Raw genomic sequence first — 26902 nt, forward strand, 5'->3', positions numbered from 1 at the left:
CTTTGTCCGTTGATTTGCTTGCAGATATTTTCTCCCATTCTGAGGGTTGTCTTTTCATCTTGTTTGTGGTTTCCTTTGCTGTGCAAAAGCTTTTAAGTTTCATTAGGTCCCATTTGTTTATTTTTGTTTTTATTTCCATTACTCTAGGAGGTGGATCAAAAAAGATCTTGCTATGATTTATGTCAAAGGGTGTTCTTCCTATGTTTTCCTCTAAGAGTTTTATAGTGTCCGGTCTTACATTTAGGTCTCTAATCCATTTTGAGTTTATTTTTGTGTATGGTGTTAGGGAGTGTTCTAATTTCATTCTTTTACATGTAGCTGTCCAGTTTTCCCAGCACCACTTATTGAAGACCCTGTCTTTTCTCCATTGTATATATTTGCCTCCTTTGTCATAGATTAGTTGACCATAGGTGCGTGGGTTTATCTCTGGGCTTTCTATCCTGTTCCGTTGATCTGTGTTTCTGTTTTTGTGCCAGTACCATATTGTCTTGATTACTGTAGCTTTGTAGTGTAGTCTGAAGTCAAGGAGTCTGATTCCTCCAGCTCTGTTTTTTTCCTTCAAGACTGCTTTAGCTATTCAGGGTCTTTTGTGTCTCCATACAAATTTTAAAATGATTAGTTTTAGTTCTGATAAAATGCCATTGATAATTTGATAGGGATTGCATTGAATCTGTAGATTGCTTTGGGTAGAATAGTCATTTTCACAATATTGATTCTTCCAATCCAAGAACATGGTATATCTCTCCATCTGCTGGTATCATCTTTAATTTCTTTCATCAGTGTCTTATACTTTGCTGCATACAGGTCTTTTGTCTCCCTAGGTAGGTTTATTCTTAGGTATTTTATTCTTTTTGTTGCAATGGTAAATGGGAGTGTTTCCATAATTTTTGTTTCAGATTTTTCATCATTAGTGTATAGGAATGCAAGAGATTTCTGTGCATTAATTTTGTATGCTGCAACTTTACCAAATTCATTGATTAGCTCTAGTAGTTTTCTGGTGACATCTTTAGGATTCTCTATGTATAGTATCATGTCATCTGCAAACAGTGACAGTTTTACTTCTTCTTTTCCAATTTGTATTCTTTTTCTTTTTCTTCTCTTGATTGCCATGGCTAGGACTTCCAAAACTATGTTGAATAATAGTGGTGAGAGTGGACATCCTTGTCTTGTTCCTGATCTTAGAGGAAATGCTTTCAGTTTTTCACCATTGAGAATGATGTTTGCCATGGGTTTGTCATATATGCCCTGTATTATGTTGAGGTAGGTTCCCTCTATGCCCACTTTCTGGAGAGTTTTTATCATAAATGGGTGTTGAATTTTGTCAAAAGCTTTTTTTGCATCTATTGAGATGATCATATGGTTTTTATTCTTCAATTTGTTAATATGGCATATCACATTGATTGATTGGCATATATTGAAGAATCCTTGCATCCCTGGGATAAATCCCAGTTGATCGTGGTGTATGATCCTTTTAATGTGTTGTTGGATTCTGTTTGCTAGTATTTTGTTGAGGATTTTTGCATCTATATTCATCAGTGATATTGGTCTATAATTTTCTTTTTTTGTCGTATGTTTGTCTGCTTTTGGTATCAGGGTGATGGTGGCCTCATAGAATGAGTTTGGGAGTGTTCCTTCCTCTGCAATTTTTTGGAAGAGTTTGAGAAGGATGGGTGTTAGCTCTTCTCTAAATGTTTGATAGAATTCACCTGTGAAGCCATCTGGTCCTGGACTTTTGTTTGTTGGAAGATTTTTAATCACAGTTTCAATTTCATTACTTGTGATTGATCTGTTCATATTTTCTGTTTCTTCCTGGTTCAGTCTTGGAAGGTTATAGCTTTCTAAGAATTTGTCCATTTCTTCCAGGTTGTCCATTTTATTGGCATAGAGTTGCTTGTAGTAGTCTGTTAGGATGCTTTGTATGTCTGCGCTCTCTGTTGTAACTTCTCCTTTTTCATTTCTAATTTTATTGATTTGAGTCCTCTCCCCCTTTTTCTTGATGAGTCTGGCTAATGGTTTATCAATTTTGTTTATCTTCTCAAAGAACCAGCTTTTAGTTTTATTGAGCTTTGCCACTGTTTTCTTTGTTTCTATTTCATTTATTTCTGCTCTGATCTTTATGATTTCTTTCTTTCTGCTAACTTTGGGTTTTGTTTGTTCTTCTTTCTCTAGTTCCTTTAGGTGCAAGGTTAGATTGTTTACTTGAGATTTTTCTTGTTTCTTGAGGTAGGCTTGTATAGCTATAAAGTTTCCTTTTAGAACTGCTTTTGCTGCATCCCATAGGTTTTGGATCGTCGTGTTTTCATTGTCATTTTTCTCTAGGTAGTTTTTGATTTCCTCTTTGCTTTCTTCAGTTATCTCTTGGCTTTTTAGTAACATATTGTTTAGCCTCCATGTGTTTTTGTTTTTTACGTTTTTTTCCATGTAATTAATTTCTGATCTCATAGTGTTGTGGTCAGAAAAGATGCTTGATATGATTTCAATTTTCTTAAATTTACTGAGGCTTGATTTGTGACCCAAGATGCGATCTATTCTGGAGAATGTTCTGTGCGCACTTGAGAAAAAAGTGTAACCTGCTGTTTTTGGATGAAATGTCCTATAAATATCAATTAAATCTATCTGGTCAATTGTGTCTTTTAAGGCTTGTGTTTCCTTATTTATTTTCATTTTGGATGATCTGTCCATTGGTGTAAATGAGGTGTTAAAATCCCCCACTATTATTGTGTTACTGTCGATTTCCTCTTTTATAGCTGTTAGCAGTTGCCTTATGTATTGAGGTGCTCCTATGTTGGGTGCATATGTATTTATAACTGTTATATCTTCTTCTTGGATTGATCCCTTGATCATTATGTAGTGTCCTTCCTTGTCTCTTGTAACATTTTTTATTTTAAAGTCTATTTTATCTGATATGAGTATAGCAACTCTAGCTTTCTTTTGATTTCCATTTGCATGGAGTATCTTTTTCCATCCTCTCACTTTCAGTCTGTATGTGTCCCTACGTCTGAAGTGGGTCTCTTGTAGACAGCATATATATGGGTCTTGTTTTTGTATCCATTCAGCAAGCCTGTGTCTTTTGGTTGGAGCATTTAATCCATTCATGTTTAAGGTAATTATTGATATGTATGTTTCTATGACCATTTTCTTAATTGTTTTGGGTTTGCTTTTGTAGGTCCTTTTCTTCTCTTGTGTTTCCCACTTAGAGAAGTTCCTTTAGCATTTGTTGTAGAGCTGGTTTGGTGGTGCTGAATTCTCTTAGCTTTTGCTTGTCTGTTAAAGCTTTTGATTTCTCCATCAAATCTGAATGAGATCCTTGCTGAGTAGAGTAATCTTGGCTGTAGGTTCTTCCCTTTCATCACTTTAAGTATATCATGCCACTCCCTTCTGGCTTGTAGAATTTCTGCTGAGAAATCAGCTGTGAACCTTATGGGAGTTCCCTTGTATGTTATTTGTCATTTTTCCCTTGCTGCTTTCAATAATTTTTCTTTGTCTTTAATTTTTGTCCATTTGATTACTGTGTGTCTCAGCGTATTTCTCCTTGGGTCTATCCTGTATGGGACTCTGTGCTTCCTGGACTTGGGTGGCTATTTCCTTTCCCATGTTAGGGAAGTTTTCAACTATAATCTCTTCAAATATTTTCTCAGGTCCTTTCTCTCTCTCTTCTCCTTCTGGGACCCCTATAATGTGAATGTTGTTGCATTTAATGTTGTCCCAGACGTCTCTTAGGCTGTCTTCATTTGTTTTCATTCTGTTTTCTTTATTCTTTTCCGCAGGAGTGAATTCCACCATTCTGTCTTCCAGGTCACTTATCCGTTCTTCTGCCTCAGTTATTCTGCTATTGATTCCTTCTAGTGTAGTTTTCATTTCAGTTATTGTATTGTTCATCTGTTTGTTTGTTCTTTAATTCTTCTAGGTCTTTGTTAAACATTTCTTGCATCTTCTCGATCTTTGCCTCCATTCTTTGTCCGAGGTCCTGGATCATCTTCACTATCATTATTCTGAATTGTTTTTCTGGAAGGTTGCCTGTCTGCACTTCATTTAGTTGTTTTTCTGGGGTTTTATCTTGTTCCTTCATCTGGTACATAGCCCTCTGCCTTTTCATTTTGTCTGTCTTTCTGTGAACGTGGTTTTTGTTCCACAGGCTGCAGGATTGTAGTTCTTCTTTCTTCTGCTGTCTACCCTCTGGTGGATGAGGCTGTCTAAGAGGCTTGATGGGAGGGACTGGTGGTGGGTAGAGCTGACTGTTGCTCTGCTGGGCAGAGCTCAGTAAAACTTTAATCCACTTGACTCTTGATGGGTGGGGCTGGGTTCCCTCCCTGTTGGTTGTTTGGCCTGAGGCAACCCAACACTGAAGCCTACCTGGACTCTTCCATGGGGCTAATGATAGACTCTGGGAGGGCTCACGCCAAGGAGTACTTCCCAGAACTTCTGCTGCCAGTGTTGTTGTCCCCACGGTGAGCCACAGCCACCCCTACCTCTGCAGGAGACCCTCCAACACTGGCAGGTAGGTCTGGTTCAGTCTCCCTTGGAGTCACTGCTCCTTCCCCTGGGTCCCGATGAGCACCCTACTTTGTGTGTGCCCTCCAAGAGTGGAGTCTCTGTTTCCCCCAGACCTGTTGAAGTCCTGCAATCAATTCCCACTAGGCTTCAAAGTCTGATTCTCTAGGAATTCCTCCTCCCGTTGCCGGACCCCCACATTGGGAAGCCTGACGAGGGGCTCAGAACCTTCACTCCAGTGGGTGGACTTCTGTGGTATAAGTGTCCTCCAGTCTGTGAGTCACCCACCCAGTGGTTATGGGATTTGATTTTACTGTGATTGCGCCCCTCCTACCGTCTCATTGTGGCTTCTCCTTTGTCTTTGGATGTGGGTGTCTCTTTTGGTGAGTTCCAGTGTCTTCCTGTCGATTGTCCAGCAGCTAGTTGTGATTCTGGTGTTCTCACGAGAGGGAGTGAGCGCACATCCTTCCGCTCCGCCATCTTGGTTCCTCCTCTGTCGGTAATTAATCTTGTTGCTTAAGGACAGCTGATGAAATTTCTTGACTAGTAAGAGAATTGTAAAGGTGTCCACGTCCTTTATTTTTACTCCCGATTGGTACACTGTGGGAGAAGCGACCTGGCCGGCAGGTCTGCTCTGTGTTCCTGAAGAGGAGAGCCTGCTCTGGGTGCCTCTTCACCACAGCCCCATGTCACTTAATTTTGTCAGCTGTCAACCTTTGTCTAACGCTCATTATGCTTTTGAGGAATAAAAGTCTCATTGGATGTATGAACCAGTGCTCTCCAACATTTGTTTGTTTGTTTCCTATTGTGTTTGGTGTCCTGGCCTGCCCTGGTGCTCCCAGGCGCTGGCACACACACGTCACCAGAGAGCAGCAGTAATCGCCAAGCACGTGGATTAGTGTGTCTTGGTTTTGTCCTTTTCATGCCCGTAGGCTTTTACCTTGTAAACCTGTATTACTTCTCCATCCTCCAAGTTGTTTGCATTAAAATCTTTAATCAAACCCAAAGTCTCCTACCTAATTCTTTTTTAAAAATAAATAAATAAACTTATTTATTTATTTATTTTTGGCTGTGTTGGGTCTTCGTTGCTATGCATGGGCTTTTCTGTAGTCGTGGCGAGTGAAGACTACTCTTCGTTGCAGTGTGTGGGCTTCTCACTGTGGTGGCTTGTCACTGTGGTGGCTTGTCTTGTTGCAGAGCACGGGCTCTAGGCCCACGGGCTTCAGTAGTTGTGGCTCGCGGGCTTTAGAGCACAGGCTCAGTAGTTGTGGTGCACGGGCTTAGTTGCTCCGTGGCATGTGGAATCTCCCTGGATCAGGGCTCAAACCCGTGTCCCCTGCATTGGCGGGTGGACTCTTAACCACTGCACCACCAGGGAAGTCCTAATTTTTTTTCTTGTTAAAACCTTTCAACTCCTTCCTGCTGTGAAGTTTACATTTCCTACTACAGACATTGGTAAAACCTGACTGGAAAATATTGGCTTATTTGTTTTACTAATCATCTTGATCAAAAAAAAGTCCAGTTTTTTTTTTTTTTTTTTTTTTTTTGCGGTACGCGGGCCTCTCACTGCCGTGGCCTCTCCCGTTGCGGAGCACAGGCTCCGGACGCGCAGGCCCAACGGCCATGGCTCACGGGCCCAGCCGCTCCGCGGCATGTGGGATCTTCCCAGACCGGGGCATGAACCCGTGTCCCCTGCATCGGCAGGCGGACTCTCAACCACTGCGCCACCAGGGAAGCCCCAAAAGTCCAGTTTTTATATGGAGGCTGAGGGGACACGGGAGGAAAGACAAAGAGCAGAGACCTGGAGACGAAAAAGCTGCATCTCGAGTGAGGCCCAGTGAACCTGAGGGTGTTTGTTAGTAACTGGCTGTGATGGGATGGGGGTAGGGTGGGGGGTGGGCAGTGATTCTGATCTGTTTGAAAAGAAATGAGGTCATTGTTGAATATTATTCTCCATACCTTTTCCCCTTTCCAAACTTTTTTTTTTTAATTGTAGCAACGACATTTTTTTTTTTAATTTTAAACAATTTAATTTTGGGTGCATTGCGTCTTTGTTGCTGCGCGCGGACTTTCTTTAGTTTCATACAGCAGGGGCTACTGTTCGTTGTGATGCGTGGGCTTCTCATTAAGATGGCTTCTCTTGTTGCGGAGCGTGGGCTGTAGGCACATGGGCTTCAGTAGTTAAAGCATGCAGACTCAGTAGCTGTGGCTCACGGGCCCTAGAGTGTGCAGGCTGCAGTAGTTGCGGTGCGTGGGCTCAGTAGTTTTGACGCACGGGCTTAGCTGTTCTGCGGCATGTGGGATCTTCCCAGACCAGGGCTCGAACCCATGTCCCCTGCATTGGCTGGCGGATTCTTAACCAGTGTGCCACCAGGGAAGTCGCTCTCCTTTCCAAACTTTAATGGTCTCTTCCTTTTTGGTAAAGTGGAAAGAGCGGGAGCTATGAATTCTGACTCAGTTCCTTTCATAGTGGTATTAACGTGAAAACTTCCCACATACGCCTAAATTTAGGCGATACCCCATCTTCCCAGTGAGATGATTCAATAAAACTTTGGGACTATTGACTTGTCATAGTGTATTTAAACTTTAATGTCAGAGATGAAATAGTCAAATTTCTATTTGGAGATTTGACTTTGGGGATTTTACATAAACGTTTGAATTTTAAGTTTAGAAGTAATGGCTTTTTCTCCCTGTCCTTATTTCCAGAAATGATTTCTTCATCATCACTAGAACCACTTTTGGAGATCTCAAGAACAGCTTTCTAGAATACTTCACCCTCACTGCTGTCTTTTTGAACCTGCTTTTAATGCTGATTTCTGAAAAATTTGTCCCAAGTCCCTATTCACTCAGTAGTAAGATAGTTCGGGTTTTAGTTGCTCTGTGGGTATATAGTCATGGTCATTACAACATAAGCACTTTGTATGTGTGTATTTAAGGTGACTTTCAACACTTGTAATTGTTATCACACCTGCGGAGCCATTATGGAATCGTTGTCAAGTTGGGTTTTTTTTGCCTCCTTGTAAAATGATTCAGTCAGTGGCCTTTGGAGGCATCCAGAACTGGCATTGACTGAGGTTGTCTCAAGCTATTGTCTCTTCCTTAATTTCTTACCCCAAAATAAAACAGTTGAGTGAGTGTCCTGTAATAGAAGAAACTCGGTCAGTATTAACGTTCTATATAACTCTGTTGTGAGAGAATTTTGCTGAGGAGTCTTTGCCTCAGCCCAACAAGAGTTGTACCTGCTTACTGCACAGCTTCTCAGGTGTTCCTTTCCTAAAGGTCCTGCTGGGGCTGTATGTAGCTGGCTTTGTTGTGAGTCCTTTCAGGTGATCGATTTGGTGCTCAGCTCTGTAGGTTCAGAACCCTAACAATGTCCGTGGGCCCAGGGTCTCGCGATGGTGTTTTGTTTATTTATTTAAATTTATTTTTTAATTGAAGTATAGTTGAACTACAGTGCTGTGTTAGTTACTGCTGTACAGCAAAGTGACTCACTTATATGTGTATATACACATTCTTTTTCATATTCTTTTCCATTATGGTTTATCATAGGATATTGAATTTAGTTCCCTGTGCTATACAGTAGGACCTTGTTGTGTGTTTATTTAAAATTGGATTGGTACCTGCCATTCAACACACACCACCTTCCTAACACCCAGGCCCACGTACTGGTCAGGGAGCTGAGAATCAGAAGAGGGGGTGATTTCTCCCCAGCCTGATGAAAGGTCCTGCCCCACCAGGAATGGGACTGGGTCAGCACAGCCCAGTTCTTTACCTGGGGACATCTTTAGATAGCATGCAGATTGGTTGGAACATTCTTTATCTTTTTCCAGTGAGAATTCGGGACTATTTTCCCAGTTATAACCACATCCTGGTCATTCCTAGTTTGTCCTGTCTTCCCAGATTTCTCCTCGTTGTTCGATGGCAGGCATTTCTGCGAACCTTCAGTCACACATTCATCCTTTAGCCTGGTTGCTTCCAGGGGCTCCTGTCTTTGGTTTTCTCTCTGCTCTTTCCGGCCCTTCCTCTGCGGAGGCCCGAGGGCTTTCGGCACAGGTGCTCGTTAGGTGCTCATTCTTAGTCACTGCTGTCTGTAGCCGCAGCTGGGAATGGGGATTACTGCTCCTTTTGCCTGCCCCTCCCAGATGTGAGGCTCCTGGAGGGGGCGTCTCCAGACCTGTTGGCACCCTCAGCACTAGACACAGAGCCTGGCGTGGAGCATGTCTTCAGATGCAGGGGCACCGTTCACTTGTGACACCCACTGTCATGTGACCACGGAGGGTGAGCTGATAGGACTGGTCAGGAGGGCCCCACACACCCAAGTCATGCGTGCAGTTTTCTGTGCTGCTCTCAGGAGACCAGGCCGTGGTCACATACCAACAACCAGCATGTTTCCCAGTTTAAACTTTGTTGTCTCTGTCCCTCCCACCCGGCCTCCATTCAGCTTTTTTGTTTATCACTTAGCGATCCCGTAATCTTTTGGTGGGGGGCGGGAGATGCAGGATTAAAACTCGTTACCTAAAATTTCCTGTCCTTTGCCCTCTGCCTACAGTTAGTTGCAAAATCTCATTGACTCTTCTCCTGAAACGCGCCTGTTTCACCCCGTCCTTTCCATTTCACTGACGTCCTCCTGGTTTTGGCCCCTTGGCGTCTTCCCTGGGCTGGGCTTGGGACCTTCTCACCCTGGTCTCTCTTACCTTGTGTCCTGCAAACCGTGCCCAAATTAACCCTCCAGCCTTGACTGTTGCTTCTCTCCCCACATTTCACTGGCTCCACCTCAAATAATTTCCAGCCAGTCCAGTGGTGAGCAGGGAGTAGCGTTGCTTAACCTCAGGGGTCTAGAGCTCTACCGTCTGAAGTAGCTTTGGCATAAATTGTCTGATGAAGGCTCCTGTTTCAGTTAAAAAAATCTTTCGAAACAACAATAAGCAACAACGATGAAAACAAAACAATCAGAGTAAACCCAGCTTTCCAGGAAGCTGTGCCGCGTCCATGCGTCGTGGGGCCCGAGAGGCACAGTCTCTGCGATGAAGTCCCGACGGCGACCTGGGTCTGAGGCTTGCTTGGGCCATAGGGCCCTGCTCATCCAGCAGCAGCTTTGTGGACGTGTTGCGAAGCTTCCATCTCCTCAGTGCTCAGAAATTATTTGTGTATCGTGGGGGCTTTCTTGTGGAAGAAGATCCATGAAAGTTCTGAGCCTTTTTTAAAATTTCTGGAGCCAGTTTTGGTAATTTATACCTTTTTAGAAAATCATGTTCTTGTAGGTTTACACATTTATTGCTTTGATTAGTATTTTCCGGTTAATCTAATATTCTAGGACAGCAGTCCTATCTGAGGGGAGCTATGTGGCTTCCTTTCTGTTGTTCCCCAGCATCACAGCCAGTGACAGCCGTGTCGTGGGCTGCCCAGAGGAAGGTGTGTCTGCAGCGACGCCGCAGTGCAGAGCTGCCGGCCACGGGGAGGGCGTTGGGGCAGCACCTTGGGGATCCTCAGCGGTAACCCGCTCGGGCTGATGTATACCTCATGGTTTGAATTGGCCTGGGCAGCCTTTGGGATTAAATTAATTTATATCAAGTTAGAAAGCATCAGCTGCCAGAGTCAGGGAGGCCTTCTGGAGGCTGAGCCCGCTCTCCAGGCGGTGTCTCATGGAGAGCAGCTGGGATGGTCCTCGGAGGGCCTGCTGTGCATCTCCTTTGTGCGAGCGCAGTTCTGGGGCCCACGCAGAAGCCCCCGTCTTTGACTGTGACCCCTACTGCCTTGCAGTTGGTTCCTGTGCAGGTGAGAAAGGTTTGTAACCTTCTGAAATCAAATGCAGCACATATGGCCGTTTTCCTTAGCCCTTTTTCCCTCCTTAGGTACGCTCAGCGGGATCTTTGTGCCCGGAGGGTGCAGCTCTGTGATCTTCATCCTTCCTTGGGAGTTGAAGGAAAGAAAGTTGTTCTCTCTTTACCACCTTCTTTCGCAAAAGGTTAAAGAAGACTTGTACGGGGCTCAGGAGCAGATCAAACAGTAGAAAGTCCCTGCAGTGACGTTGAGAACAGGTGCCAAGTGGTGGCCGTGCGTGGAAGGAGTTAGTTGTGTCCCTGTGCCGCACTTGGCTGTCTCGTCTGGACGTCCTCCCTGTTTGCGGCGAAGGGTTTCCACGACACAGGCTAAGGGTCCCCTTTCCCTCCCTGGCTCACCCTGGGGTTCCTTTCCCAGCAGCCACCGCCAGGTCCCGAGGGCAGGGCCGTGTGCCGGTGCTGAACAGGCCCGTCCCTAATGAGCTGTGCCGCCAGCTGCACAGAGGGCGAGCCCTGTTCTCCCTCCGGCCCCTCTGAAGAGCGGGAGCCCAGGAGCCCTTCTCGTGTCCCTTCTCGGCTGATTTGCTGATCACCACCCCCCCGCCCGCCCCCGCCCCAGAGCATCTTGGCAAAGTTCAGATTTCTGTGCTCACAGCTCAGTGCCCACAGTGAAAAGGAAATACAAAGGGGGAGGAGGAAAGTGGGGGTGGGGCGCTTGAAGGGTGTTTATTTCTTGTTGCCTTAGCCTAAGCCTCAGGCTCCCGGCTGAAGGCTTATGCGGTGAAGCTTTGAATAACTGGATTTGGAGATAGTTTTATTGGCTCATGCACACAGGCCATGTATTAAGAGTTTGAATTTCTGTTGTTCAGAAACCTGAATTTTGAAAAGACCGCTTTCTATCTCTTCAGTCTGCTTTTTTCTACACACCACCACTTAAGGAAGATGAGATAATTGCTGCGCTCACATGCTATAGAGCATTTGCTGCGTGCCAGGCTGGTCTGGCTTTTATAAGCATCGCCTCATTTAAATCATCACAACAACCCCTGCGCAGGGAAACTTTTAATGTGATCAAGTTTTTTTTTTTCTATAATAAATCGTGGTAAAAGACACAAAATTTACCATCGTTTCAAGTGCACAATTCAGGAGTGTTAAGTGTATTCACATTGTTCTGAATCAGCTCCACGACGTTTTCACCTTTTGCAATATCTGAAACTCTGCGCATTGAAGTGAAAACATTTTAACCGGTAAGCCGGCACTTGTTTCTGTTCAGCCGGATTGAAATTGCTCCCCTGTTTCTCCTCTGCTGTCTCTCTGTAACATTAGGCCCAGGGCCGTGAGTGCTGAGGCTGCGCCCGGTGCCCTGGTCACCACGTGGCAGCTGCAGGGGAGGACAGCTGGCTGTCCAGAGGCAGTGCCTTCTTCCTCGGACTGTCCACCAGTTGTGTGGGTGAAGCCCTGCCGAGCTAGAGGGAAAAGTGCACCTCCCAAGTTACCAGGGGCCTGCATCTGTTCTGGTTTGTTTTCTAGGTAGCTTTTGATTTATGAAGCATAATATCATAGAAATACGTGTGAAAAGCAGTTGTATATTTTGTGAGTTACTGTTTGTGAGTCACCATATCCCGTGGGTGAAATGGGAGGCGGGGGTGGGATTGCGTCATGATTCCAGAGCTCCTCTCAGTACACTGAGAGACATTTCAAGCCTGTCCAGTTCCCATTCAGCATCCCCGGTGCACAGCCTCGTATGTGACCGCCTTCCCAGTGGCTACCTAGAGTATGGTTGTGCCAGAAAGGCAAGCCCAGGTTCACTGGGGACAGGTTTTCACCAGTGCCATTTAGACTCTCCGCCAGAGTTGGATAGAACAGATCGTTTAATAATTTTTTCAAGTGTAGATAGGGGTGTTAGTCTTCACTTTCTGCTGATAATGTTAAGAAAACAATGGTTGGGGACTTCTCTGGTGGCGCAGTGGATGGGACTCTGCGCTCCCAGTGCAGGGGACCCGGGTTCGATCCCTGGTCAGGGAACTAGATCCCACGTGCGTGCCGCAATTAAGACCCGGCACAACCAAATCAACAAATAAATATTAAAAAAAAGAAAGCAATGATTGAATCACCCATGAAGCCTGGGCTCTGAGGCCAGCAGAAAATACAGTGTAACAGCTTTTTCTTTCCTTTTTTAAACCTCAGATTCACAGATTGTATTAATCGTAATTCTTGGTTCATGACACATTCCTATCATTGGTTTGTGGATATTTTCCTTCCGGTTCTAGTGTCAGTAATTCTGGCTAATCTATTGAAGGGGGTGGCCCGGGGCTTTGTGCTTCGAGGGTCCAGCCTCTCCTCTCACTGCGGTTCCCTTTGGGGTCTTGCCCAGTGTGCCTGGGCTGCAGTAGGAGCCCGAACCTCCCCTTGCTCTGTCCCTCCTGTGCTCCTGTTGGGCTCTGGATGTGCGTGTCTCCCCTCCTGCTGTCTGTCTCCTTCAGCCAAGTCCCTCAGAGTCTCCTCTGGGCTGTTGCTCGAGCTGCAGTGGCCTCATCTCCACCCTCTGCCGCAGCAGCCGGGCGGGTCCCACCTCTTCACGGAGGGCAGGGCCCGCCTGGCCCGTGTGCAGCCCCACCCTGGGTGTTGGGCCCCGGGAGCAGCGCCCTTCCCTCCCACAGCACCGGTTCTGTGCCCAGAGGTGCTGTGTCCCGTCTTCTCCCCCCGCTGACCCCAGCTCCCCAAGGCTCAGGAAGTGCTGGGTGCCCTGGAAATGTTTGTTGAATAAATGAATTCTGACCAAATATAATTCAAATCCTTGTTATGTTTGGTCGGTAGAAAAGAGCTCTGCCCAAAGGAATTAGTAAGCTAATAGAAGAATAAGAGCCACTGTCATAGACGTGCTCATCGTTACCAAATTTGTCTGTGGGGCAGGCACAAGGCTTTCACGCCTGGGCCTTGTCTTTGAGCTCTGAGTGTCGCTCGCCTGGGCTTTCAAGGGGTCTATGCCGCCCCCCCGCCCCCTTCCTTCTCAGGGTAGTTTGTATTTTGTTTGCGTCTATCAGTTGGCGTGCTTAGCAGTTGTTTGTCATGTGAAGTTTTCGGAGTGGGTGTTTACAAACTGAGAAACTTTTAAACATAGAATAATAAACGGAACAATTAAAATAGCTTTAAAAAGACCTTTACCATTTTTACAGCAGAAGTGGACCCCCACCCTGTGTACACTGCCCGGTACTTGGTGTGGGCAGAAACTGCATCTTTGGCACACCTCATGCTTTCCAAACCACTCATAAGACCCTCGCAATTTTGGTTATGAGCCGGCCACACCACAAGCATAGTGGACCCTTGGGAAATGGCTTGCACGGTGGGTGGACGGCATCCTGGTGGACCAGACGTGGGCCCTCTCTGCGTCCCGGGAGCTGGTGACTGGGGCATGTTCTATCATCTCAGGAAACACTGGTTCACTGTGGGAGCTTGAGAAGGGAATAGAATCTCCCAAAATTCCACGCTGTCACCTTTTGTCCCTGTAGCTCCTCAGCGAACCTTTGTTTAGAGTATGCGCGAAGTCAAGCTAAATCTTTGGCATCTCTGCCTAAACCCCAAGGACAGCACGTGCACCTCCCCTGGAATTAGCCCCTTAGCACGGCATTGCCTCACTTCTCTTCAGGTGATGTAAGCTCGGCCTTGGCGCTGGCACCTCCTTCCCTCGGGCCTGTGGGGACCACAGATTGCTCATTTCCTACTAGTGCTGCTTCTCAAGGTAGCGTGGTTCTGGAAAGCTGTTGCAGTTGGTTTACCTGTTGAAACTCTTAAATAAATGAATACTTTCTGAGTAATTACATATTTGCTCCTTTACACTCTTGCAAAATAATAGAAAGCAAAACAGTATATTAATATAAGTTAAGCTCTTATGACTGTGCTGGCATTGACTTGTAAACAGAGGTGTCTGTGTGCAGGTGAAAGGGATGGAGCTTGGTAAGGAGCAGTGGGGGAGTAAACTCTTGGAAAACCAGAAAGGAGGGCAGTTGGCCCGTGACGGGGACGGCAGTGGTGGTGTGGTGGCGACCTGGGAGGGACAGGCCGCTGGCTGTTAGGAAATCTGCCTCCGTGTCCGAGCTCTCAGTCCCTCTCCCTTCTCCTCCTCAGGAGTTAGAAGCAGCTCTTCACAGAGATGATGTGGAGTTTATCAGCGACCTGATCGCCTGCCTACTTCAGGGCTGCTATCAGCGAAGGGATATCACGTGAGTAGCCCCAATCTTCCTGTTTCTGGCGGGGGGAAGGAATTAACCAGTCCTAGTGATGTTTCGTGTCTCCTGGAATAAACCCGAGCAGATCACCGGCCAAGACGTAACAGTGTATTTACACACGGTTCCCAGGCCCCGTGCTTGGCTCCTTCTGCAGCTGAGTTTTCATTGTATTGTAATTCTTGACTTTATTTCACTCTCAGAAATCTATATCCCTTACTCTTGGGTCCACCAACTACCATATTCAAGTGTGGAATGTGTTCTCTCAATGTAGGGCTTTCTTTCTGATCTTTGTTTTCAGTATTGGTAAAATGGTGCCTAACAAATTAAAACTAGATTTTTACCGTATTTCTGCCCCTGGGGTATGTATCTTCTGTTCACTTAAACAGTGGCATCATTTCTTTTTTTAATTTTTTTTAAAGACATATTTATTCCGCATCATAATCAGACTATTACATTTAGCAATCAGCAGCATGGGTGCAAAAAAAAAAAATTCTACATTAAAACCCTTTGTTAGAATGCTTTACACTTTCCACAGAACAGAAACTAAAATAACCTGTTATACAATTAGTCACAAATACAGTCCTCGAGGTTTTTTGCCCATACACATGAGTATTGTCTAAAACATGTCTTCTTTGTAGCACCTAGGCCCTGCCATCCCTGTGCTTGGCTGAGTTCACAAATGTGTTGTAACCTGTAGCTTCCCTGTCACTTCTCTGGCTCTCGTCTCCTGCTAAGCTTTGTTTCCTGGCAGTAATCAAAACCTTCTGCCACTGCCATAGCTACTGCTGCGGGAACCACCACAGCCACCTTGGTTTCGGGGTTTGGCAAAGTATTGGCCTCCACCACCACAGGGGCCAGCACTTCTGCCTCCAAAGTTTCCTCCTTTCATGGGTCCAAAATGTGAAGATTGATTGTTGTAACTGCCAAAATCATTGTAGCTTCCACCACCTCCAAAATGGCTTCCATCATTACCAAACCCATTATAGCCATCCCCACTGCCAACATAGCCACCACCACTGCGGCTGCCACCAAAGCCACCTCAGCCACTGAAGTCTCCTCCACGACCAAAGCTGTCACTCCCACCAAAACCCCCGCCACGACCACCACCAAAGTTTCCAGAACCACTTCGGCCTCTTTGGCTGGATGAGGCACTAGCCATCTCTTGCTCAGATAGGGCTTTCCTTACTTCACAGTTGTGGCCATTCACAGTGTGGTATTTCTGAATGACAGTCTTGTCTACAGAGTCATGGTCATCAAAGGTTACGAAAGCAAAGCCTCTCTTTTTGCCACTGCCTCGATCAGTCATGATTTCAATCACTTCAATTTTCCCATACTGTTCAAAATAATCTCTTAGATGATGTTCTTCAGTGTCTTCTTTAATGCCACCAACAAAAATCTTTTTCACACTTAAGTGGGCACCAGGTCTTTGAGAGTCTTCTCTTGAGACGGCCCTCTTTGGTTCCACAACTCTCCCGTCCACTTCGTGTGGCCTTGCCTTCATGGCCACACCCACCTCCTCCACGGTGGCGTGTGTGACAACCCCGAAGCCTCTGGAGCGCCTGGTGCTTGGATCCCTCGTCGCCACACAGTCTGTGCGCACTCCCCGCTGCTCAGAATGCCTCCTCAGGCTCGCGTCGCTTGTTTCAAAGCTCAGACCTCCGACGAAGAGCTTCCGCAGCTGTGCGGCTCTTTGGGAGACCCTGACTTAGACATGATGGCAGTGGTGGCGGGGGGGAACGTCAACGATGCTTACTCGGCAGTGTCCACGGGCAGAAAGGAGTAATCTACCGAATGTATCTCTGGCATCCTTTCTAACGTGGAGCTTCTGGGCCCCTCACACCATAGCTGCCAAGTACACAGCTGTCTGGTACATTGAGATGTGTAGAAATTTGGAGCAAGATTTCATCTCTGTCAGCAAATAAAGGATCTTCCTGATAAGGCCTCATCCCTTGTTTTGATAGAGTTGATAGACGTTCTCTTGCTACTATGTTTCCACACAGAGCTGGACTGTGAGGCCAGCTCCCGGGAAGCTGAGACAGGACGGGGCTCCCCATGCAGGCAGGAGTCTGGGGTGTTACGGTTTACAGTTTTCAGACAGTTAAAAAAAAGACGGTGTCTGAAATATTTCTCTTCTAGTAGATCCACTCCTGGGTGCCTGTTAGGGCGGGGGGTAGACGTGTGGTAACAAGGTGAATGAGGGGTTGACGAACTTCTACTGCATCCAGCGCGGAGCTCGGCGTTCGTGTGTGTGTGTGTGTGTGTGTGTGAGAGAGAGAGAGTGAGATCATCCCCCTTCCTTTCCGTGTTTGTACTTCTGCTTGTTTCATGCTGTAGTCGTCATCTCCTGCATTCTCCGCGAGTGTACTGACTGTCCCCAGGGCGTCCAGGCTGTCCTGCTAAACAAAGAGTAGAAAGAAATCTACCATCTTACCACTTAAACACCATGACAATAGGGTTTAGTATATTTTCTCCCATTTTCTTTTTGAGATGTAACTTGGGAGTTTTTGCGGTTTTTAAGCAGTTGTAGTCATACTGTGTATATAATTTCACTTTTTCATATCTTTCATTTTTTTCATCACAATGATAATTTTTCTTATAACCACCTTTTCTTTAAATGGGATTGTCAAATACTCCGATTTAGTAGATGAACATTTGTGCCCAGCTTTTAACTGTTAAAAACATGCTATATTACATAGCCTTGGACATAAAAGTTTGCACACCTTAGTGAATCATACTCTTAAATTTCTGCAAGTGTAGTCACTCCGTAAAAAGAAATGCCCACTTAAGATTCAAAAAATAAATTTCCGGGCCACTCACCCCAGGGGTTGCTTCATTTCACCCATGACCATCAGTGTCCAAGGGGGTCTGTTTGCCTCACCTCGCTCTGGCCAGGGTGCTGGAGGGCAGATGCCCTGGGGACCCTCGGTCCTGGGCTCCACCGTAGAGTGTGTGCAGTTGCCATGGCAAGCGCTGTGACATCCACAGAGCACGTGGCCTGTGTGAGAAGGGGCCGTGGACTGAGCCGTCATGGGGTGCTTCCTGAGCCAGTGCCCTTATATTACAGAGCCCAGTAAGAGGGTGAGTGAAGGAGGGATGGACCCCCCCGAAGTTGCAGGTAGGAAGGTGAGTGTCTGGGGTTTGACGCCCTGGAGCAGAGGCCAGGGGGTCGCAGAGCAGAAGGTCCCATGTGGTTCAGAGATGTGATTTATTTGAGCTGCAAAGTTCAAAGTCTTATTAGCCCCTGAGTGTTATATTTTGGTTTGTCGCCAACATCTAAAATGAGACTTCATGTTGAAACCCAGTTTGTAGCTTTTAGAAAGCATTTAAGACACTGATCAGCTGGAGGGAAAACAGGGCCCCAGCCCGCCTGGTGGCTCTCCACACAGAGGCTGGTTGTCACTGCATCTGTGGGGCCTGCTTGGCCCACCTGCTCACGTTCTTTCCCTGCTGTCTCCGGCACGCACAGCCAGTCGAGGAGTCCTGTGGCCACAGCACAACAGGAGTAGGAGCCTAGTAGGCCTTGTAGGCTGGGCGGCGAGTTCGGGGGTGTGATCCTGAGGGCAGGGAGGGCGGGGGACCAGGAAGGGGCCAGTGAGTAGATCAGGCCTGAGGGCAGAGGCGAGCCCATCATGAAGGTCTGTTAGGGGGTGAAGGTGATGACCTGGTGCCTCCTGCCTGACAGGCTGTCTCTCCAACCTTACTGTGCACATTCGTGGTTTACGGACTTGAATTTCCTGTTACATACTTAGGCCGTGTCTTCCATGGGTGTGTTGGTTGATGATCAAGCACAAGAAACGCCCATTTAAAATTTGCGGGGCAGGTGTTGCACGCCTGCCTTCTGTGTGACGGTGGGGACGGGGGCCAGGCTGCGGTTGAAGGTCTGAATAGCTAGTGTTGGCTCATACCATCTGTGTAGTAGAGCTTCCCTTCCCTGTTGGCATGTGGTGTCTATTGGACATTTTACCAGGTTTTTTTTTTTGTTTGTTTGTTTGTTTTGGTTTTTTTTTGCGGTACGCGGGCCTCTCACTGTTGTGGCCTCTCCCGCTGCGGAGCACAGGCTCCGGACGCGCAGGCTCAGCGGCCATGGCTCACGGGCCCAGCCGCTCCGCGGCATGTGGGATCTTCCCGGACCGGGGCACGAACCCGTGTCCCCTGGATCGGCAGGCGGACTCTCAACTACTGTGCCACCAGGGAAGCCCTTTACCAGGTTTTTGACACGTGAGAATCCACTCGGCTGTTCCTGGCTGTACCTGCCAGTCTCTTTTGGCTCTGATACCATTGCTCTTAACTAATCCTGCTTGTTAGTTCTTCCAGAAAATGATATAATCTTGTCATATTCCATAAGGAATCTCCTTCTTTTGATTAAAGTCCTTATGTTGTGGGACTCCCCTGGTGGCACAGTGGTTAAGAATCCGCCTGCCAATGCAGGGAACACGGCTTCGAGCCCTGGTCCGGGAAGATCCCACATGCCGTGGAGCAGCTAAGCCCCGTGCACCACAACTACTGAAGCCCGTGCGCCTAGAGCCTGTGCTCCACAACAAGAGAAGCCACTGCAATGAGAAGCCCGCGCACTGCAACGAAGACCCAGCGAAGCCAAAAATAAATAAATAAATTTATTAAAAAAAAAAAAAGTCCTGATGTTGCTCAGTAAAAAGTTGTACCTTTGTTCATGTAGGTCAGATCCGTTCCTGGGTTACTTTAACTTGTGTTGCTGCTAAGAGTTGAGTGATACTCACACACGGTACAAGTACTTCCAAGTGTAGAATATGATATATTCCTAACATATTCCTGTGTTTGTGTCTTGAATCTGCCCAGTTTACTGACCTTGATTTTTCAAAGTGGATCCTCTTGATGTTCTAGGTTATCACCCCCCTTCCTTTTCGTGTTTGTGCTTCTGCCTGTTTCATGCTGTATTCGTCATCCACTGTTATGTAGCAAATTACCCTAAAACTTAACAGCTTTAAACATCAGTTTCTGTGGGTCAGGAATCTGCTGTGCCGGCCGTGCTTCTGGGACCGTGGCCACCCCGGGCCCGCCCTTGGGAGGGCCGTATGTTTGTTTCCTGTGGCCGCTTAGCGCAGTTCACAGGCCGAAGAGCTGAAACTGCGTTTGGTATCGGTCGGTTTTGTGGGTCTGCACGTGGCTTGTCGGGGGCCCCGCTCGGCGTGTCTGGAGGCCTAGCTGGGGAGGGACACAGGGTCCTTCAGGCTGCTGGCAGAGTCGCCCTGGCAGCTGTAGGACCCAGGTCTTTGTTTCCATGCGGCCCTCTCGGCCCTGCTGTGTCTCCTCTCGTGACCTGGCGCGCTCGCGGGAGTGCCCTCGCCTGCCCAGTTTTGTGACCAGGAGCGAGCCCCAGATGTGCTGCGCCCCCTTGGGGAGAGCCCAGCATGCAAGGCTGTGAACACCAGGGGGCCTGTTGCCTGGGCTTTTGTTTGTTAATAGTGACTGTATTCTCCAGAGGAAAACTGCATATTGGTGGTGAGGCTTAGGCTTGCGTCTAATCAGGTGTACTTAGTTATCAACAACATATCGTAAGTTCTCTTGTTTTCGTAGGCTTTTGGACAAGAGCCAGTTGATTTTTGGATAGTCACATGTGGTCCTTTATAAATGAATTATCAACAAGAGGTTTTGATTTTCCCTTTTGTTTCAGTAAATGGCTATAACTAACTTGTTCCTAGTTTGATTTTCTCCCATGTTTACCATTAGCCTCCACTATAAATGTACTTATATTGATAATATCCCCTATAAAAAAACAATTAGTTTGAAAATAGTGGGTGTTCTACAGGATATTCTTAGCTTAGATGCAGGCTTTTCCCATCACTCATCTGCTTTCACTTTGGAACGTTTCATTGCCTCAGTCTTCTTGTGAGGCTATGAAGAAGAGGTTGGGGGAGACCCCCTCAAAGGCTAACCGGGTCCTGTTTTACAGAGAAGGAAACATCCAGAGACTTAGGTAGCCAGTGAGAAGGTGAATAATGCCTACAAAGAATTGAGAGATCAGGAGCCCAGATATTCATCCCTCATAGAATCTGAAGTTTGAGTCTCTAACTCTGACTCTTTGTTTTCTGTCATCCTTACATAAAATTAATGATTTTAGCAGTATAAAAAAATTAATTCTGGGCTTCGCTGGTGGCGCAGTGGTTAAGAATCTGCCTGCCAATGCAGGGGACACGGGTTCAATCCCTGGTCGGGCAATATCCCCCACGCCGTGGAGCACCTAAGCCCGCGTGCCACAATTACTGAGCCTGCGCTCTAGAGCCCACAAGCCACAACTACTGAGCCCACGTGCCACAACTACTGAAGCCCGCACGCCTAGAGCCTGTGCTCCGCAACAAGAGAAGCCACCACAATGAGAAGCCGGCGCACCGCAACAAAGAGTAGCCCCCGCTCGCCACAACTAGAGAAAGCCCGCGCGCAGCAACGAAGACCCGACGCAATCAAAAATAAATAAATAAATAAAAAAAAAGTTTTAAAGCATCGCCTAAAGTAGTATAGAGCAGAAACCCCACCCGTCCTGAAGATGGGGTGCCGGGTGGGCTGTTCTGGACAGTTTGCTTTTTCACACGTGTGTACCTAGAGGTGCAAATAGCATTTAATATTTCAGAATGTGTCTGTCTCATCAAGCTGTGCTGGCTCGTCAGAGACCCGCAGACACCGTGGCACCCTGTCTTCTGTGTCCTCCCCCAGCCCTTCTGCTTCTGGGTACGGTGCAGAGCTGCCCGCCCTCCCCAGTGCTGATGGCAGTCCTCTTAACACTAGTTTCTTCCTTATGACAACACTGTGTCAGTTCCTCCTAAATTATTTCTTTTGAAACGAGAGGTTAATTTATTTGAAAAAAACAAAAAAATGACCCTAGTTAAATAAATGTCATAAAATTTCAGACGGTGTTGTAACCGGGAGGAGAGAAGGGTTTTTTCCCCCTTCCTTTTACAGGCAGCTGCCTCTGTGACTTTTTTTGCTGTTGAAGGAAACTGTGAGTCTCGGATGGACAGAAGCAGAATTAGTGGGGGGCCCGTCAGCCCCCTGTGGAGAGGGGATCCTGGTGCCCCCCATGCTCGTCCCCCTTTCCTGGGGACAGTGGGTGGCAGTGTTGGTCCTGCTGTTCTGTGCTGGGCCAGGGAGGCAAGTGATGGTTCCACCCTTTTTCATATCATACCTGTGAGGTGTCAGAGCGTTGCCGAAAACATAATCTGTAATTTTATTTGTGTTAAAAACAGCTAAGTATACATGAAATTAAAAAATTCTGAATGGGCAAGTAAGTTTGGGGCCTGGTTGATCCAAGTTGGACTAACTGGTCTGAAGTGAGGCTCAGGCTTCAGCCCTTTAAAAAGTTGTTTTTGTCGATACATTATAATACACACAGAAAAGGGCACATTGCTTAATCATACAGCTCAGTGAATTTGTACAAACTGAATGCACCTACGCAGTGATCACTCAGACAAGAAGGCATCACAATGAATTTTCCTTTTTCCATTGGAAGGAATTGCCTAAAGTGATGGTTACTCTGTCCTCCAGTGGTATCCACGTACCTTTAGAGTGAATTTGTGCTCGGTATTCTCTGAAGTTTTATTTTCATCCCACCCTAAAGAAACAGGATTTTGGACAGATGAATGCCTGCCTTTCTTGGTTCTAAGGCTTACCTGTTAATGTGGAGCTAAGAACGTTCCTTAATCTCTTCGTGCATTACTCGCCTCATCTGTAAAATGGGAATGATAACCGTACCCATTACTAAATTTAATGTGAAATTAAACGAATTCACTTAAGACAGCCTTAGAACAGTCTTGAGCTTTTAGTAAATACCAGAAACATCTACGTGTGTGGAGTAGGAAGTGGATATTGACCCAGGCTACTTCCCACGTCTTAAATGTTGCGGTTTGCACGTCTCAGAACTGGGGTCAGCAGACTTCTACGAAGGGCCAGAGAATAACCATTTTAGGCTTTGTGTGGGTGACATGGTCTAAACTACTCCCCTCTGCCGTCCCAGTGCAAAAGTGGCCAGAGCGGGGCTTCCCTGGTGGTGCAGTGGTTGAGAGTCCGCCTGCCGATGCAGGGGACCACGGGTTCGTGCCCCGGTCCGGGAAGATCCCACATGCCGCGGAGCGGCTGGGCCCGTGAGCCATGGCCGCTGGGCCTGCGCGTCGGGAGCCTGTGCTCTGCAACGGGAGAGGCCACAACAGTGAGAGGCCCGCGTACTGCAAAAAAAAAAAAAAAAAAGAAAAGTGGCCAGAGCAGTGCTTCGTGACTGATTGTGGCTGTGTTTTATTAGATTTTCATAATCTGGAATTTGAATTTTATATCATTTTCTCTTGTCATAAAATAGTATTATTTTGATTTCTTTTTTCTTCCAACCGTTAGAAAAGAATGATTTTCACATTCTTAGCTTACAGGCTAAAGATAGACATTCAGGCCAGCTTTGGCCCATGAGCCATAGTTTGTCCCTGTTTTTAGAAAATTAAATAGGTTCCTATTTCTAATTCCACAAACTCATGCTGCTCAAGATAATACATTTCCATCTCCTCAGAAAGTGCCCTTTGCACTAAATCTAACCTCCCTACACCCCCAAAACCCCACTGCATCCCACGCAGTGACCTGATTTTTATTGATGCAGATTGTTTTGCCTTATTCTTGAATTTCGTGTGTGTGTGGCTGGGGTCATGCAGTATGGGCTCTGTGTGTCCAGCTTCTTTGAGGAAGCACAGGGTCTGTGTGATACTCACTGACGCTGCTGTTTGTATCAGTTCTTCGTTCCTTTTGGGGAGGGGGTCTGCGTCGGATTCCAGTGCAAAAATATATCACAGTTTTTTGGTCTACTAGTTGGTAGACTTGTATGTTGCCTCCAGTTTGGGGCTGTTGAGAATAGAGCAGCTGTGAACACTTGCACGGATGTTTTTGTGGATGTCTTTTCGTTTCTCTCGGGAATCGCTGGGTCGTGCGTGAGAGCACGATTGACATTGACTTGTTTTCTGAGCAGTGGTGACCTTTATTCTCCCCCCAGCAACACATGAACAGTCCAGTTGCTCCATATCTTTGCCGACATCTGTTAATTTTAATTCTACCCAGTTTTTCATTTTACTGATTCTGTTGTGTGTAATGTGGTAACTCATTGTGGTTTTAATGTGCATTTCCCTGATGACTAGATATATAATGGGCTGTGACTGTTTTCTTCTGATGTGTAGCTTGCCTTTCCATTTTAAAGAATGGCAAATTTTAATTTTGTTGAAGTCTAATTTATCAGTTTTTTCCTAAGAAATCGGGACATACCTTAATGTCAAGCGATCTTCTCTGAGGTTTTCCTCTTAGTTTTACAGTTTTAGCGCTTTTTGCAGTTGGCATTATGATGCATTTTGAGTTAGTATTCGTGTATTGTGTGAAGTAGAAGGTCAGTCAGTGTCCATTTTTTCCTTATGGATTTCATCTGTGTTCAGTCTGTTTCTGGACTCTGCCTTATTCCATTGTTCTGTATGTCTTATATTTATACAAGTACCAGATTGTCTTGAAATTGGTGAGTTCTCCACCTTTTTATATTTTAGTTTTGCTTTTTAAATGTTTTGACTATTCTGGGTTCTTTGCATACAAATTTAAAAATCAGCTTGTCAACTCCCCCACCCTCCAGAAAAGGCCTGCTGCAGAAAATGGACATTTTGAGCAATGTTGAGTTTCCCCGTCCTTGACCATGATATATATCTCTCCACTTGTTTCTCTTCCTTTATTAAAAAATTTTTTTTTAATTTATTGATTTGGCTGCACTGGGTCTTAGTTGCAGCGTGCGGGATCTAGTTCCCTGACCAGGGATTGAACCCTGGCCCCTGCATTGGGAGTGTGGAGTCGTAACCACTGAACCACCAGGGAAGTCCCTGTTTATCTTCTTTAATTTCAGGAATATTATATAGTTTCATTGTAAAGATACTGTACATCTTTCCACTTGTGCCTAAGTATTTTATATTTTCCAGCTATTTGTTGCCATTATATGTAAAATACAATTGAGTTTTTTATATTGACTGTGTTACTATAGTCTTCCTGAATTCACTTCTTAGTCTATTGGTCTTGTCGCTGACTGAGGAGTTTCTGTAGTCTGTCTCCGTTCCAGCCTCTATCCCGGCTCCCTGTCCCGAGAGCTTCCTTCTCTTGTCTTATTACTGTGCCGGCCACGACTCCTGTGTTGTTCCTGATCTTGGGGGAAAGTATTCAGCCTTTCACCCTCAAGTGTGATGAAATGCTGTCCCTTTTGTCTGTTGCTGAATTCAGTTTGCTGCTGTTTTGTTGAGGATTTCTCCATGTATGTTTATGAAGAATATTGGTCTGTAATTTTATTTTCTTATGAATCTTTGTCAGGTTTTGGCACAAGGGTTGAGAAGTGTTCCCTTCTCTCGTTTCTGAAAGAGTTTGTGTAATTTCTTATCTTTTTTAAAAAATGTATTTACTTTATTTATATTTATTTTTGGCTGCGTTGGGTCTTCGTTGCTGTGCGCGGGCTTTCCCTCTAGTTGAGGCGAGCGGGGGCTGCTCTTTGTTGCAGTACGCGGGCTTCTCGTTGCGGTGGCTTCTCTTGTTGCGGAGCATGGGCTCTAGGTGCACGGGCTTCAGTAGTTGTGGCGCGTGGGCTCAGTAGTCGTGGCTCGTGGGCTCTAGAGCGCAGACTCAATAGCTGTGGCGCACGGGCTTAGTTGCTCCATAGCATGTGGGATCTTCCCGGACCAGGGATTGAACACGTGTCCCTTGCATTGGCAGGCGGGTTCTTAACCACTGCACCACCAGGGAAGTCTGAGTTTGTGTAACTTCTTTCAAACAGCTCACCACTGAAAGCCTTTGGGTTTGTAGTTTTCTTTGGGTGCAAGCTTTTGATTGAGTATTATTGATTTGATTTCTTTAATGGATTAAGGCTATTTAGGTGTTTCTTTTTAAACAAATTTTATTGAAGTATAGTGTTGTGTTAATTTCTGCTGTATAGCAAAGTGATTCAGTTTTACATATATATATATTCTTTCTCGTATTCCTTTCCATGATAGTTCATCCCAGGAGACTGGATATAGTTCCCTGTGCTATACAGTAGGACCTTGTTGTTTATCCATTCTAAATGTAAGAGTTTCCATCTATCAACCCCAAATTCCGAGTCCATCCCTCTCCCCCTGCCCATAGCAACCACTAGTCTGACCTCTAGATGTGTGATTCTGTTTCTGCTTTGTAGATAGGTTCATTTGTGTCATATTTTAGCTTCCACATATAAGTGATATCATACGGTATTTGTCTCTTTTTCTGACTTTGCCTGATATGATAATCTCTTGGTCCATCCATGTTGCTGCAGGTGGCATTATTTCACCCTCTTTTTATGGTTGAGTAATATTCCATTGTATATACGTACCACGTCTTTTTTATCCATTCATCCATCTGTCAACGGGTAAAGGTTGCTACTGTGTCTTGGCTGTTGTCAACAGTGCTGCTATAAACATAGGGGTGCATTTATCTTTTCAAATTACAGTTTTGTCAGGAGTGGGATTGCTGGATCATATGGTAGCTCTATTTTTAGTTTTTTGAGGAACCTCCAAAGTGTTCTTCATAGTGGCTGCACCAATTTACATTCCCACCAACAGTGTAGGAGGGTTCCCTTTTCTCCTGAGTGTTCTATTTCTTAAGTCAATTTTGGTAAGTAATCTAGGCATTTTTCAAGGAGTTTGTCTATTTTATTTAAGTTTTTAAATTTATTTCCATAGTACTGTTCATAATATTCTTTTATTCTCTTACTATCTGTAGGATCTACAGTGGTTTCTCCACTTTCATTCCTGATGTTGGAATTTGTTCTCTCTCTCTCCCTCTGTTCTTTCTACAGGTTTATCAACTTTTCAAATGTTTACTAAGGGACCAGCTTTTAACTTTACCTACTGTTTGCCTGTTTTCTTTCAAATTTTTTTTTTCTGTTTTTGATTTCTTATCTTTATTATTTTCTTCTATTTACTTTGTCTTTAGCCTACTCTTCTTTTTCTTTCTTCTCAAGTTATAATACTTGTTATGAGCCTTTTTTCTTTTCAATACAGGCATTTTAAAGCTGTAAATTTCCTTCTAGGCAGTGCTCGACTGGGCTGTTTAGTCCATTTACATTTAGTGCAGTTACTGGTATGGTTGGTTTTCCACTGTTCTCTGGGGGTTTTTAAGTGTCCAGTTCATTGGTGTTTAGTATATTCACAAGGTTGTGTAGTCATCACCAGTGTTGAATTCCAGAACATTTTATCCCCCCCAGAGACCCCCGACACCCGTCAGCTGTCACTCCTTGCTTCCTCCAGTCACCGGTCCCACTAACTAATGTGCTTCCTGTCTATGTTTTTACTATTCTAGGTCCCTCTTATAGGTGGTATGCATACATATAGGTATCCAGCTACTTTCACTTAGCATGTTTTCAGAATTCATCCATATTGT

General features: G+C 45.7%; 1 protein-coding gene and 1 pseudogene across 2 annotated transcripts in view; one reads left to right on the forward strand and one right to left on the reverse strand.

Moving 5' to 3' along the window:
* The window catches only part of CECR2 (CECR2 histone acetyl-lysine reader), a gene marked incomplete at its 5' end in the record, with an annotated part of 165438 nt that overhangs the window by 78254 nt on the left and 60282 nt on the right, over positions 1-26902 (forward strand). Inside the window, 1 exon segment of the mRNA XM_079715567.1 lies at positions 14394-14488. Coding sequence (XP_079571693.1) covers positions 14394-14488 — 95 coding nt within the window.
* Positions 15249-16289, reverse strand: LOC307061074 (heterogeneous nuclear ribonucleoprotein A1-like; annotated as a pseudogene). The gene has a single exon. The product of its transcript is annotated as a heterogeneous nuclear ribonucleoprotein A1-like (transcript).

Source organism: Hyperoodon ampullatus, assembly GCF_949752795.1.
Source record: "Hyperoodon ampullatus genome assembly, chromosome: 11".
Taxonomy (NCBI): domain Eukaryota; kingdom Metazoa; phylum Chordata; class Mammalia; order Artiodactyla; family Ziphiidae; genus Hyperoodon; species Hyperoodon ampullatus.